At 44.6% G+C, this 12,235-nt stretch overlaps 1 protein-coding gene across 2 annotated transcripts in view; it reads right to left on the reverse strand.

Annotated features, from left to right (window-relative positions):
- PIAS4 (protein inhibitor of activated STAT 4) overlaps positions 1–12,235 on the reverse strand; it is a 232,317-nt gene that overhangs the window by 159,327 nt on the left and 60,755 nt on the right. For both annotated transcript variants that reach the window (XM_069767935.1, XM_069767939.1), the window contains exon 2: positions 8,917–9,358. In XM_069767935.1, the coding sequence (XP_069624036.1) occupies positions 8,917–9,358 (442 nt within the window). The remainder of the gene's footprint in view (positions 1–8,916; positions 9,359–12,235) is intronic.

The raw sequence follows: 12,235 nt of genomic DNA on the forward strand, positions 1-12,235 counted from the left end.
TCCAGGTTTCACTGAACCAGGTCCTCAAACTCGGGGTGAGAGTTAAACATCTTATGAGATAGTCTGGCCTGCTTGAAAGAAATCTTGTGATCCGAGGGTAAGACGGGTTCGTCTTCTATTCCCAGGGCCTGATTGACAGCCTCAATCAGGCTATCTACTGACTCCTGAAACCTAGGAGTCTCTAAATTAAGGGACCACCTCTGAATCAGTCTGACCCGAGTTCCCCGCTTTCTGCTGGGGAAGGAGAGCGAGAGACGGAACTCCAGGATGCTGATGCACCTGATGGCCCGGGAGACGCTGTGAGACTTCTCTTCCCCCGCTTCTGCCTAGTGTGAGCGCGGCCCCTGCAGGCCGAAGGCCCCTGAGAATCCGAAGCTCTCTCTAAGACAGATGAATTGCTGTCCCTGACTCCAGCCGGGGTCTGCAGAGACTCGATTGCTTTAGTTAGGGAAGTCATGGATTGCGATAATGATGTGACCCATTCCAGTGGAACCACTCCAGTCTCTGCCTGAAAGGCAGGAGTAACCGCCGGGGAGATTGATGGGGAACTAGCAAGGGGGGCTCCTGAGCGCGTTCGGAGTCACAGGCCTCACAGAGACGATGGCTCTGGGCATGAGGGAAGGCAGAATGACAGGCTACACAAACGGTATATAGGACCATGTGACATTTGACCCTTCTAGACATAGTGATCCATAAATGCTCCACCCAGGGCCTTAGACTGGGAAAAAAATAATGCTTCTGCTGTCAGGCTGGAGGGAGAAGCCCTTACCCCAGTCCTGTGTCCCCCGCATACAGTGACCGAACACTAAAAGATGAACAAATGCGCCATTTTTATCCTCAGCTGCCCTCAGGGGGCGGAACCGCTTGGATTGCAGCACTATTTTCCTTCCTGCAGCGCTGATGTGGCTTGTAGCAGGCCGAAGCCGGGGCCTCGATTTGCCCTAGCGAGGAGAGGAGGGGGGGAGGACGGAAGCCAGGCCTGATTGACCCGGAAGTGTACCCGGGATGCCAGGCCGGAGCCTCTGGAAAGGCAACGGCGCCGGCAGTACTGGCCGCTGCAGCGCTGACAAGCGCCGAACAGCAGCGCCGACCGGAGCTTTGGGCGACCGCGGGGCCGCTTATTAACCCGGCGCCAAACCAGCGTTGGGACGACCCTGCCTAAAAGGTAATCTGCGCTGCATCAGGAGCCCCCATTTTTAGCCTCTCCCTCTTTTGTAAGCTGAACCCTCAGAGAAGAGGACCAGTGAGTTTTTTTTTTTTTTTTTTAAACCAGCGGGGGGAGAAGAGAGTACATGACGTTTTTTTTTAAACCAGCGGGGGGAGAGAATACATGACGGTGCAGGAACCCAAGCTCCATTTTCCACCCTGGGATAAGGAGAGGGACCATCCACCACCCCTCTATCACCGCTGCCGAAACATAGGTGTAGAAAACAGGGGGGTCACACGGACATCTGTGGGCACCTGTACAGCCTATGGTCTGAAATAACTTAGGGTGGTCAAGGCCAAGTCCGGCGTGCAATCCCATGTCGCGGGAAAGGATACGTGGAGGATACTTGCACGTGCTTGCCCGTTGCTGGTTTGGGGAGATCGGACCCCCTCAAAGGGGTCCGTCGCCCCTCTCAATCCATATGATGTAGATGAAACAAGGGTCCAAAGGATCTGGGACCCAGAGGTGTGCCTCCTTCAGACACTAAGCATGAACTGGATTCTCTGGTAGCCAGTGTCAGGGTGTATATGACTGAGGAGGAGCTTAACTTTTTTTATGTTTACTTAGTGTCAGCCTCCTGGCGGCAGAAGCATACACCCACTGTCCTGTGTCCCCCAATGAGGCGAAGAAGAAAAGAAAATCTAGAATTTTTTTTTCTTCACATTTTGCATTCTCTCACACACTATTACCAAATAACAAAATCTCGAAAGAATTAAAAATATAGAGGTGAAAATCATTGGTTCACTTGACATGGAATAATGCAGAATTGCGCTCAGCCAACTTACCACATCCAGCTCGGCTCTGCCTGAATCCTCCATGGCTGCTATGGTTGCCGCCACTGTCCTGTCTCGCTGCTGTCTGCGCTCCACTGAGGAATGCACGCTGGCCTCTTACCTCTGTCGTGCCCCCTGATGTCACCGGAAGCGCATCAGCTTCCCCGTGTGACTTCCTATCTAGCGCAGACATGCTGGATGGCGTTGGAGCCGAGAGCTTCTTCGGGAGAAAGCGGCTCTATCCAGGGGCATAGTCCGCACCCTAGTGCCTGTGGCTGAGGGATCCCCAACCAGGAGGGTTCCAGATCCGGGCTTCTTGACAGGGAGAAGGTTTGGACCAGCCACCCGATCCCCCTGGCCGCAATCCGGTAAGCAGAGTTTCCTCTTGTGCGTCCCTCCTTGCAGGGACAGGAAAAACACTGAGGGAATAGGGGTGGGGAGGGGCCTTTTAACCTCTTGTGTTCTTCCTGTCCCTGTAAGGAGGAGGAGGACGTCCTCCATAGTTCTGTCAGGAGGGACGTTCTGAAAAATAACATTTAACTTTTTAATCAGAGGGACATTTAGATTTGGGAGTGCAGAACTCGCTAAATTTCTTTTGGGGGGCTGGGAGCCAATTAGCCTTTCCAGAGCCTTTGTACTACCAGTAACATGAAAGCCCCTTATATTTCCACTGACAGGTGACGGACCCGAGTGGGGACTTGCTTTTATTTTGCGGACCGACTTGAAGCTTTTGTTAGGAACATTTTACATAACGCTTGGGAAAACATTTATCCAGTGCATTACGCTGAGCACTTGCATCAGGGCTTCCATTTAAATCTCCAAGTAATTTGATTCAGATGAAACCCCCCCACCTCTGTTCAGCAGTGTCCTTTTCAGAAGTGCACAAAACGGTGGCAGATACCACTTTTCTGCACGCCTAAAAAGATAGACACCACTGGATCATAGGTCAGGCAGCATCCACGGTGCCTCCATCTGACTCATTATAGGCAATCTTCTGCCAGGGGCTCCATGTGAATTTATAGAAAAAAATATATATTTTTGCGTTGCTTTAGGCTGAGAGCTATAACTTTCTAAATTTTCCACTGATTGAGCTGTATGGCAACTTGTTTTTTTGCAGACAAGATTATGCTTTCATCGGTACCATGTTTATTTATATCCGTCTTTTTTATCACGTTTTATTCCACTTTTTGTTAGACAGAATGATGAAAACAATTTTTTGCCCGTTTTTCGGTGTTCACTGAAGTGGTTAACTGTAAGTATGTGTACTTGTTTTATTTTTTCATAAAAATATTTCTTTATGGGCACAAGATGTTTTTAACTTTGATTTAAATTTTTTTTTTTTTTTTTTAATTTTCTTCACTGTTTTATTAAGTCGCTCCATGGGGCTTATTTTATGCAGTCCAATCACAGTTGCATTGTACTGCATGAGAACTGTCAGCCATGCAGAAACAAGTTAGTTAGATCATGCACTGCGCATGATCTACTCCAACTTGCTAGTGCCTGGTGATGCGGATGTAGTCATGACATCAGGTCATCATGGCAACGATCGGGCCCCCGTGATAAGGTCAAGGGGGCTCTCTCCTTCTCCATGTCTGCCAAATGCTACACTAGCGATCGCAGTTTTAGGGGGTTAAAGTGCTTTGAGTGGAAGGGCACCACTCCTGCACTGAGTGGCGGGTGTCAGCTGTCAGAATCAGCTAACACCCGGCGGCGATCGCGAGTCCACAGCCTCAGTGCACGCAAAATTGCTATGACGTATCTACAGGTCCAAGGTCTGTAAGCACCAGCCAACCTGGACATATTGATATGTCAAAGGATGCAAAGGGGTTGCCCTAATTTTTCATTAAACCCTGTAGTCATTATGTAACTGTAGACTTGTGAATTTTCACATCGCACATATACACCGAAAAAGAAAACGCTCATAAATACATAATTATGCACATCAGTGACAATATAAAGCGCAAGTCATATCATACAAGGTTGCAAAGGTCAGCAAAGAACATTCTGAAGGGTTTTCTTTGTACACGCCAGAGTTGTTACTTCTACAATGTAGCACACTACAATACAAGTAAATGTAGTTTTACAAAAACAAGAAACGTTTGGGTGGATTTTACATTACACTGAGGATTTGAAAATCACATATCACGGGGTGGTTTTCTTGCAGGATTTTTCATTAAGATTTCAACATTTGCAATACAAAAAACTCAAATTCATAGAGGAACATTTCCAATATCACAATCTAATCTCACAATTACTAAGACAAGGGTAAAGTGAATCTGTCAGCTGATAAATGCGCCCAATACTTCTACCCGTCCTGGATTTGAATGCGAATGTAGGCAGCGACTTGTCAATCCAGGGCAGTGAGAAGCTGCCGGGGACACTCCTTTGGCTATGTGCACACGTAAAAAAAAGAGGTGCAGAATTTTCTGCACAAAATCTGCATCTCCTGGCAGAATCCGCAGCTGCGGATTTGCCCCGGGTTTTTATGCGGATTTAGTGCGATTTTTGTGCGGAATTGATGCAGAGTTTCTGCATTTTTTACCACTGCGGATTTCTATTAATGGAGGGGTGCAGAAACGCTGCAGATCCGCACAAAAGAAGTGACATTTAGGCTATGTGCACACGTTGCTATTTTTGCTGCGGATCCGCAGCGGATTTGACCCTGCGGATCCGCAGCAGTTTTCCATGCGGTACAATGTTAACCTATGGAAAACAAAAACCGCTGTGCACATGCTGCGGAAAATTCCGCGCGGAAACGCGGAAAAAAAGAAGTAGCATGTCACTTCTTTCTGCGGATTCCGCAGCGGTTTTCAACCTGCACCAATAGGAAACTGCAGTTGAAAACCCGCAGAGGAATCCGCAGAAGAAACCGCGTGAAAATCCGCAGTGAAAACCGCAGTGGTTTTGCACTGCGGATTTTCCAAATCCGCTGCAGAAAAATCCGCAACGTGTGCACATACCCTTACTTCTTTGAAAGCTGCAGCGTTTCTGCACAGATTTTTCTGCACCATGTTCACATTGATTTACATTGTACCAGGGCTGTGGAGTCGGTAAGCCACAGTTGCGACTCCGACTCCTGGATTTTAGCAGGCTCAGACTCCGACTCCTTCATAAATGGCCAATTCGTAACAATAAATTTTCTGTTGTCAAATATTAACATCATGCTTATTCAGTTTCTCACCATCATATAAGTAATCAGACCACTTACAGCAAAAACTATATTTATTAGATTACAATTAGAATTAAACCAAATAACTTTTCTAAACTTTTCTAAACTCTTGTAAATAAATATGCAATAAACACGGTTATGCAGTTAATAAGATCAAATCTATAAATTTGTCCTCAGAAAAAGTATTGCCTCTGTCAGATCCTCCTTCAGGGATGCCCTCAAATCTGATCTACCGTATATACGCGAGTATAAGCCAAGATTTTCAGCCCAAAATTTTGGGCTGAAAGTGCCCCTCTCGGCTTATACTCGAGTCACGGTAGCGGTGGGTTCGGCGGGTGAGGGGGAGAGAGCGCTGATGTATACTTACCTAGTCCCAGCGATCCTGGCGCTCCCCCTGCCCGTCACACGGTCTTCGGTGCTGCAGCTCTTCCTGTCAGAGGTCACGTGGGATCGCTCATTAGAGAAATGAATACGCGGCTCCACCTCCCATAGGGGTGGAGCCACATATTCATTTCTCTAATCAGCGGTGCCGGTGACTGCTAATAGAGGAAGAGGCTGCGGCACCGAAGACCAGCTGTGCGGGAGAAGGAGCCGGACGCCGGGAGCAGGTAAGTATGTCATATTCACCTGTCCGCGTTCCAGCCGCCGGGCGCCGCTCTGTCTTCGTGTCCTCTTGCTCTGACTGTGCAGGTCAGAGGGCGCGATGACGCATATAGTGTGCGCGGCGCCCTCTGCCTGATCAGTCAGTGCGGAGAGACGCCGGGACCAGACGCAGGGAGCTGCAAGCAGCGAGGTGAGTATGGCATTTTTTTTTTTTATTGCAGCAGCAGCAAAGGCACAGCTTTCTATGGCACAGCTATGGGGCAATACTGAACGGCGCAGAGCACTATATGGCAGCTATGGGGCAATACTGAACGGCGCAGAGCACTATATGGCAGCTATGGGGCAATACTGAACGGTGCAGAGCACTATATGGCAGCTATGGGGCAATACTGAACGGTGCAGAGCACTATATGGCAGCTATGGGGCAATAATGAACGGTGCAGAGCACTATATGGCACAGCTATGGGGCAAGAATGAACGGTGCAGAGCACTATATGGCACAGCTTTTTATGGCACATCTATGGGGCAATGATGAACGGTGCAGCGCACTATATGGCACAGCTTTATATGGCACATCTATGGGGCAATAATGAACGGTGCAGAGCACTATATGGCACAGCTATGGGGCAAGAATGAATGGTGCAGAGCACTATATGGCAGCTATGGGGCAATAATGAACGGTGCAGAGCACTATATGGCAGAGCTTTCTATGGCACATCTATGGGGCAATAATGAACAGTATGGAGCATTATAATATGGCACACCTTTATATGGAGCATCTTATGGGGCAATAATGAACGGTATGGAGCATCTATTTTTATTTTTGAAATTCACCGGTAGCTGCTGCATTTCCTACCCTAGGCTTATACTCGAGTCAATAAGTTTTCCCAGTTTTTTGTGGCAAAATTAGGGGGTCGGCTTATACTAGGGTCGGCTTATACTCGAGTATATACGGTAATTATTTGAGAGCAGAGAACAACCTCTCTACACTAACTTGGGTTGGTGGCAAAACAGTAACCACTCGGGCAAGATCTCTGACAATGTCAGGATACAGAGGAATCACTTGTTGCACTGTTATTTTTGATGAACGGTCAAACTTCTCAATTTGTTTTAGTGCACATGAAAAATTCTGCTGAAATGTACTGGCTGTGTTCTTATCTGCTTATCACTGCTGTTCATAGTTTGATAGAACATATATATTTAAGTAACATTTATAAAATTCATATGAAAGTTCAATTATGAAATATTAATACTTTTTTTTTTAAAAGCTGGAGTCCGAGTCGGTACATTTCTACCGACTCAGACTCCAACCAAAACTAACTCCGACTCCACAGCCCTGCATTGTACTGTAAATCAAACTGCAGCTCTGCAGAGTTTCTGCGCAGAAAAAAAGCTGCAGATCTGCACTAAATCTGCACATAGCCTTTCTGGCTAGTCTATGGCGCGGCTCAGGAATTGGGCATCATGTATCAGCTGCCAGGTTCACTTTAACTTTAGTTACTAGGTAGAGTGTTAATTTCGTTTTGTCAGCCTAAGTAACTATTAAAGAAAAGAGCACTTCTATCTTTATATAAATTTGGAAAATTGGGCCGTAAACTGTGAAAGTAAGCTTACCCATGCGACGTTTCAGTTACAGTGGGAATGATTGATGGGGGGGAAAAAAAACTGGAACTGAAATGTTGCATTTGTTAACCCCTTAGTGACAGAGCCAATTTTATTTATTTTTTCAATCTGACCAGTGTCCCTTTATGTGGTAATAACTCAATGAATGCTTCAGCAAATCCCAATGATTTTTAGACCGTTTTTTTCGTGGCACATTATAATTTATGATAATGGTAAATTTAGGTCGATATGTTGTGTTTATTTATAAAAAATTTCAGAAATTTGACAAAAATGTAAAAAAAAAAAAAAAATTGTAATTTTCAAACTTTGAATGATTATCCCTTTAATCCAGCTAGTCATACCAGAGAAAAACAATAATAAATAATATTTCCCTCACGTCTGCTTTACATCAGCCCCATTTGTAAAATGTTATTTTATTTTGTTTAGGAGATTTAAAATTGTAGCAGAAATTTTTCATTTTTTCAAGAAAATTTTTATTTTTGAAGGACCTATCCAGGTTTGAAGTGACTTTGGGGGTCCTCTATATTGGAAAACCTCCAAAAGTAATACCATTTTAAAAACAGAAACCATTAACTTATTGAAAACTGCTGTCAGGTAGTTTATTAACCTTTCCAATGCTATTCAGGAATGAATACAAAGTGACTTGACAAAAATAAAAAAAGCTAATTTTACCACCTAAGCGTCGCTAACTTCTAGGCCGCTATTTGGCCTTGATTTGCCATGACAAACATCAGGACCACGCAAACATGATCTCAGGATGGGGTTAAAAAAGAAGCCCCCACACTATGTTAACCATTTATATGATGTAGTCGCTAATGACAGCAGCATCTAAGGGGTTATCCAGATATGGACGTTGCCAACACTGATAGTGGCTGAGTTGGCAGTGGCAGCAAGTTGTCAGCTATAGTGTACAGCCAACAGCTGCTGGACTGTCACCTGTATGGGTATGCTATTCTCTTATATCTCAGGTCAGTAAAAAGACATATTGGTGATCATTAAGGGGTTTTAAAGATTAATTTTACCGGATATGCTGGATCATTTTCATATTTGTTGATCGTCAGCGGGTTCAAGTCCATAGGGTTGTACAGCCACTCTTTCAAATTGACAGTGATTAGTGATTAGCGAGTAAACTCGTTGCTCGGGTTTTCTTGAGTACGCTCGGGTGGTCTCCGAGTATTTGTTAGTGTTCGGAGATTTAGTTTTCATCGCCTCAGCTGAATGATTTACAGCTATTAGCCAGGCTGAGTACATGTGGGGGTTGCCTGGTTGCTAGGGATTTCCCACATGTAATAAAACTGCCTAGTAGTCGCAAATCATTCAGCTGCTGCAAGCAAAACTAAATCTCTGAGCAGTCACAAATACTCGAGACCACCCGAGCGTGCTCGGGAAAACCCGAGCAACGAATACACTCGCTCTCCACTAACAGTGATGCTACTTTCCTTGATGCTACTTTCCTTTAGTTCCATGTTTATATAAAAGATTTGCTACAAATAGCTTAGCATGAAAACTTTAAAAGTACGCTGTTAAACATCTCAACTCACCAAGCTCCGTTGGCTTTAAAAGTTCATCCACTACATCGTAAAAGGGCAGCTTCACAAGTCGAACATCAGGTTTGGTCATTATTTTGGGAGGTAAACGAGAAAGGCCATTGACATGTTTTCCATAGAGGGCCGGGTAGTCCACGTTAGTCGGAGAAAGAGAAGTCCTTGGGCCTGTAGTACCATGGTCAAAAGATGGATGGACAGACAATGCATCAGGTGACCGGTGTGGTGGCACCGGGACAGCGACGACAGCGTCACTGGCCTTTTTTGAATATCTAGTCTCATAAAGCTCCTTAATTTTCTTGAAGACTTCTGGGCTGCAGTCAAACTGCACCAGCTGCAATGCACGAGTCACAAGCTCATGCTTCAAACCACTTTTACTGCGTCCAACATATCCCAGAAGCATTTGAAGATCCGAAACTCGAAAACTCATCACCATATTCTTCAAAAGAAAGAAAAGAAAAAAAAGGAAAAAAGATCATGTTAAATGTCACACTTCACTCAAACAAGCTTGGAAATAAACAACGAGCTAAATTCAATTACATAGAGCTGCACTACAGCAGAGAGGAGAGCAAGTGGATGTGACCTGTGTAATGCAGAGACACTGCTTAAAAGGGTATTCCTATCACCAAGATCCTATCTCAATATGTAGTAGGTGTAATAATGTTAGCAAATACCTCCAATTAGATATGTATAGCTTTTCATATTCGACATGTCCCTTTGCAGGCATTGTAGGACCTTAAGTATCCATGGTTACGTCCACTAGCAACTAGCGAAGTGTCAATATATCAGTGGACGTAACCATGGATAGAAGAAATGTAAGCCAGCTCACCCGTGATGCATAAACCAAACTTCAGGAGCACGGACCCGCTGTGTCCAGGCGTATAAAGTCCAAAACAAGAAGAGAATGTCCAGCTTCACTGAATCCGTAAAAAAGAGTTTTCTTTATTCACAAACTTTAAGCATAGAGGATACAGACTTCAGCACGTACCATTTGGGTAAGAATCTCAACGTGTTTCTGGAGACTAAGCTCCCTTAATCATGACGTCATGATTAAGGGAGCTTAGTCTCCAGAAACGCGTTGAGATTCTTACCCATATGGTACGTGCTGAAGTCTGTATCCTCTATGCTTAAAGTTTGTGAATAAAGAAAACTCTTTTACGGATTCAGTGAAGCTGGACATTCTCTTCTTGTTTTGTAACCATGGATACCTAAGGTCCTGCAATGCCTGGAAAGGGACACTTCTATTTGGAGACATTTGCTAATGCACCTACTACATAATAGGATAGCATCTTTGAAAATACTCTTTTAATGCACATAAATGGACATAACCATACGTCCTGAACTAGGGTGACTGCACGTTGCGGCCAATCTCATTCCAAAGGTGGTTAAAGCTAGCTGTATTACATAGCTAGTATCTGTGTCTAACGCCCTGTCAGTAGCTGTTAATTTACAAGCTGTTAAATTACTGACAGTGGCATTACTATGACAAGTGGAGACCTGCTGAAGACCCCCATAGCGGGCATCTGGGGTCCTCTTCTAAAGCTCAGCTATATGCAGAGTATCATAGGAGACAACAACTTACGCTATATTCCACAGGACAAAAGTATTGCAGTACACTCCCTGACAGAAGTTATGTCGCTTATCCATGTTATGTAAATAAAAGCTTATAACCTGAAGTTAAATTCATCCATTGGTTGTATAAATTATTCTTTTGAAAGCTGAAACCCTCTGAAATGTGGTTTAGGTTAAGAAAATAAATTTGCATCAATGCATAAATATTGATCAGTTAGGCTACTTTCACACATCAGGTTTTCGCTGTCAGGCTCAATCCGACTAAAATTAAAAAAAAAAAAAGGATCCGGCGAATGTTGCCGCCGGATCCAGATTTTTCCCATAGACTTGTATTAGTGCCAGACTGCGCCGGATGACATTCATTCTGTCCTGTTTCCGCCGGCTCCGGCAAATCTTCCGTTTCCGGTTTCTGGAAAAAACATCCATAGCAACGTTTTTTTTGTCTCCGGCGAAAAAGACGGAAGCGCCAGCGCTTCCGGCTGTTTGCTAGAATGGAAGCCTATGGGATCCGGAAAGTGCCGGATCCGGAAAATGATGGATTCCGGCGCCGGATTCCGTTTGTTTTTTAAATTGAGCATGCTCCAAATTGTTTTTATCCAATTATCTGGATATGCTAGTCGGATCTGTCAAAAAAAACAGATTTGTCGCAGGCCTCTCTTGAACCCCTCAACTGAGTTCGCCATCACCACCTCCTCATGCAAGCAATTCCAGATTCTTACTGCCCTAACAGTAAAGAATCCTCTTCTATGTTGGTGGAAAAACCTTCTCTCCTCCAGACGCAAAGAATGCCCCCTTGTGCCCGTCACCTTCTTTGGTATAAACAGATCCCCACCCAGAACAACATCTGCAAAGAGTTTGTATGTTCTCTCCGTGTTTGCGTGGGTTTCCTCCGGGTTCTCCGGTTTCCTCCCACATTCCAAAGACATACTGATAGGGAATTTAGATTGTGAGCCCCATCAGGGACAGCGATAATAATGTGTGCAAACTGTAAAGCGCTGCGGAATATGTTAGCGCTATATAAAAATAAAGATTATTATTATTATCCTCAGCGACATATTTGTATTGTCCCCTTATATACTTATACATGGTTATTGGATCGCCCCTCAGTCGTCTTTTTTCTAGACTAAATAATCCTAATTTCGCTAATCTATCTGGGTATAGTAGTTCTCCCATCCGCCTTTATTAATTTTGTTGCCCTCCTTTGTACTCTCTCTAGTTTTATTATATCCTTCCTGAGCACCGGTGCCCAAAACTGGACACAGTACTCCATGTGCGGTCTAACTAGGGATTTGTACAGAGAAAGTATAATGCTCTCATCATGTGTATCCAGACCTCTTTTAATGCACCCCATGATCCTGTTTGCCTTGGCAGCTGCTGCCTGGCACTGGCTACTCCAGGTAAGTTTATCATTAACTAGGATCCCCAAGTCCTTCTCCCTGTCAGATTTACCCAGTGGTTTCCCGTTCAGTGTGTAATGGTGATAATGATTCCTTCTTCCCATGTGTATAACCTTACATTTATCATTGTTAAACCTCATCTGCCACCTTTCAGCCCAAGTTTCCAACTTATCCAGATCCATCTGTAGCAGAATAGTATCTTCTCTTGTATTAACTGCTTTACATAGTTTTGTATCATCTGCAAATATCGATATTTTACTGTGTAAACCTTCTACCAGATCATTAATGAATATGTTGAAGAGAACAGGTCCCAATACCGACCCCTGCGGTACCCCACTGGTCACAGC

The sequence above is a fragment of the Ranitomeya imitator genome, chromosome 1 (assembly GCF_032444005.1).
Source record: "Ranitomeya imitator isolate aRanImi1 chromosome 1, aRanImi1.pri, whole genome shotgun sequence".
In the NCBI taxonomy this organism is placed as follows: domain Eukaryota; kingdom Metazoa; phylum Chordata; class Amphibia; order Anura; family Dendrobatidae; genus Ranitomeya; species Ranitomeya imitator.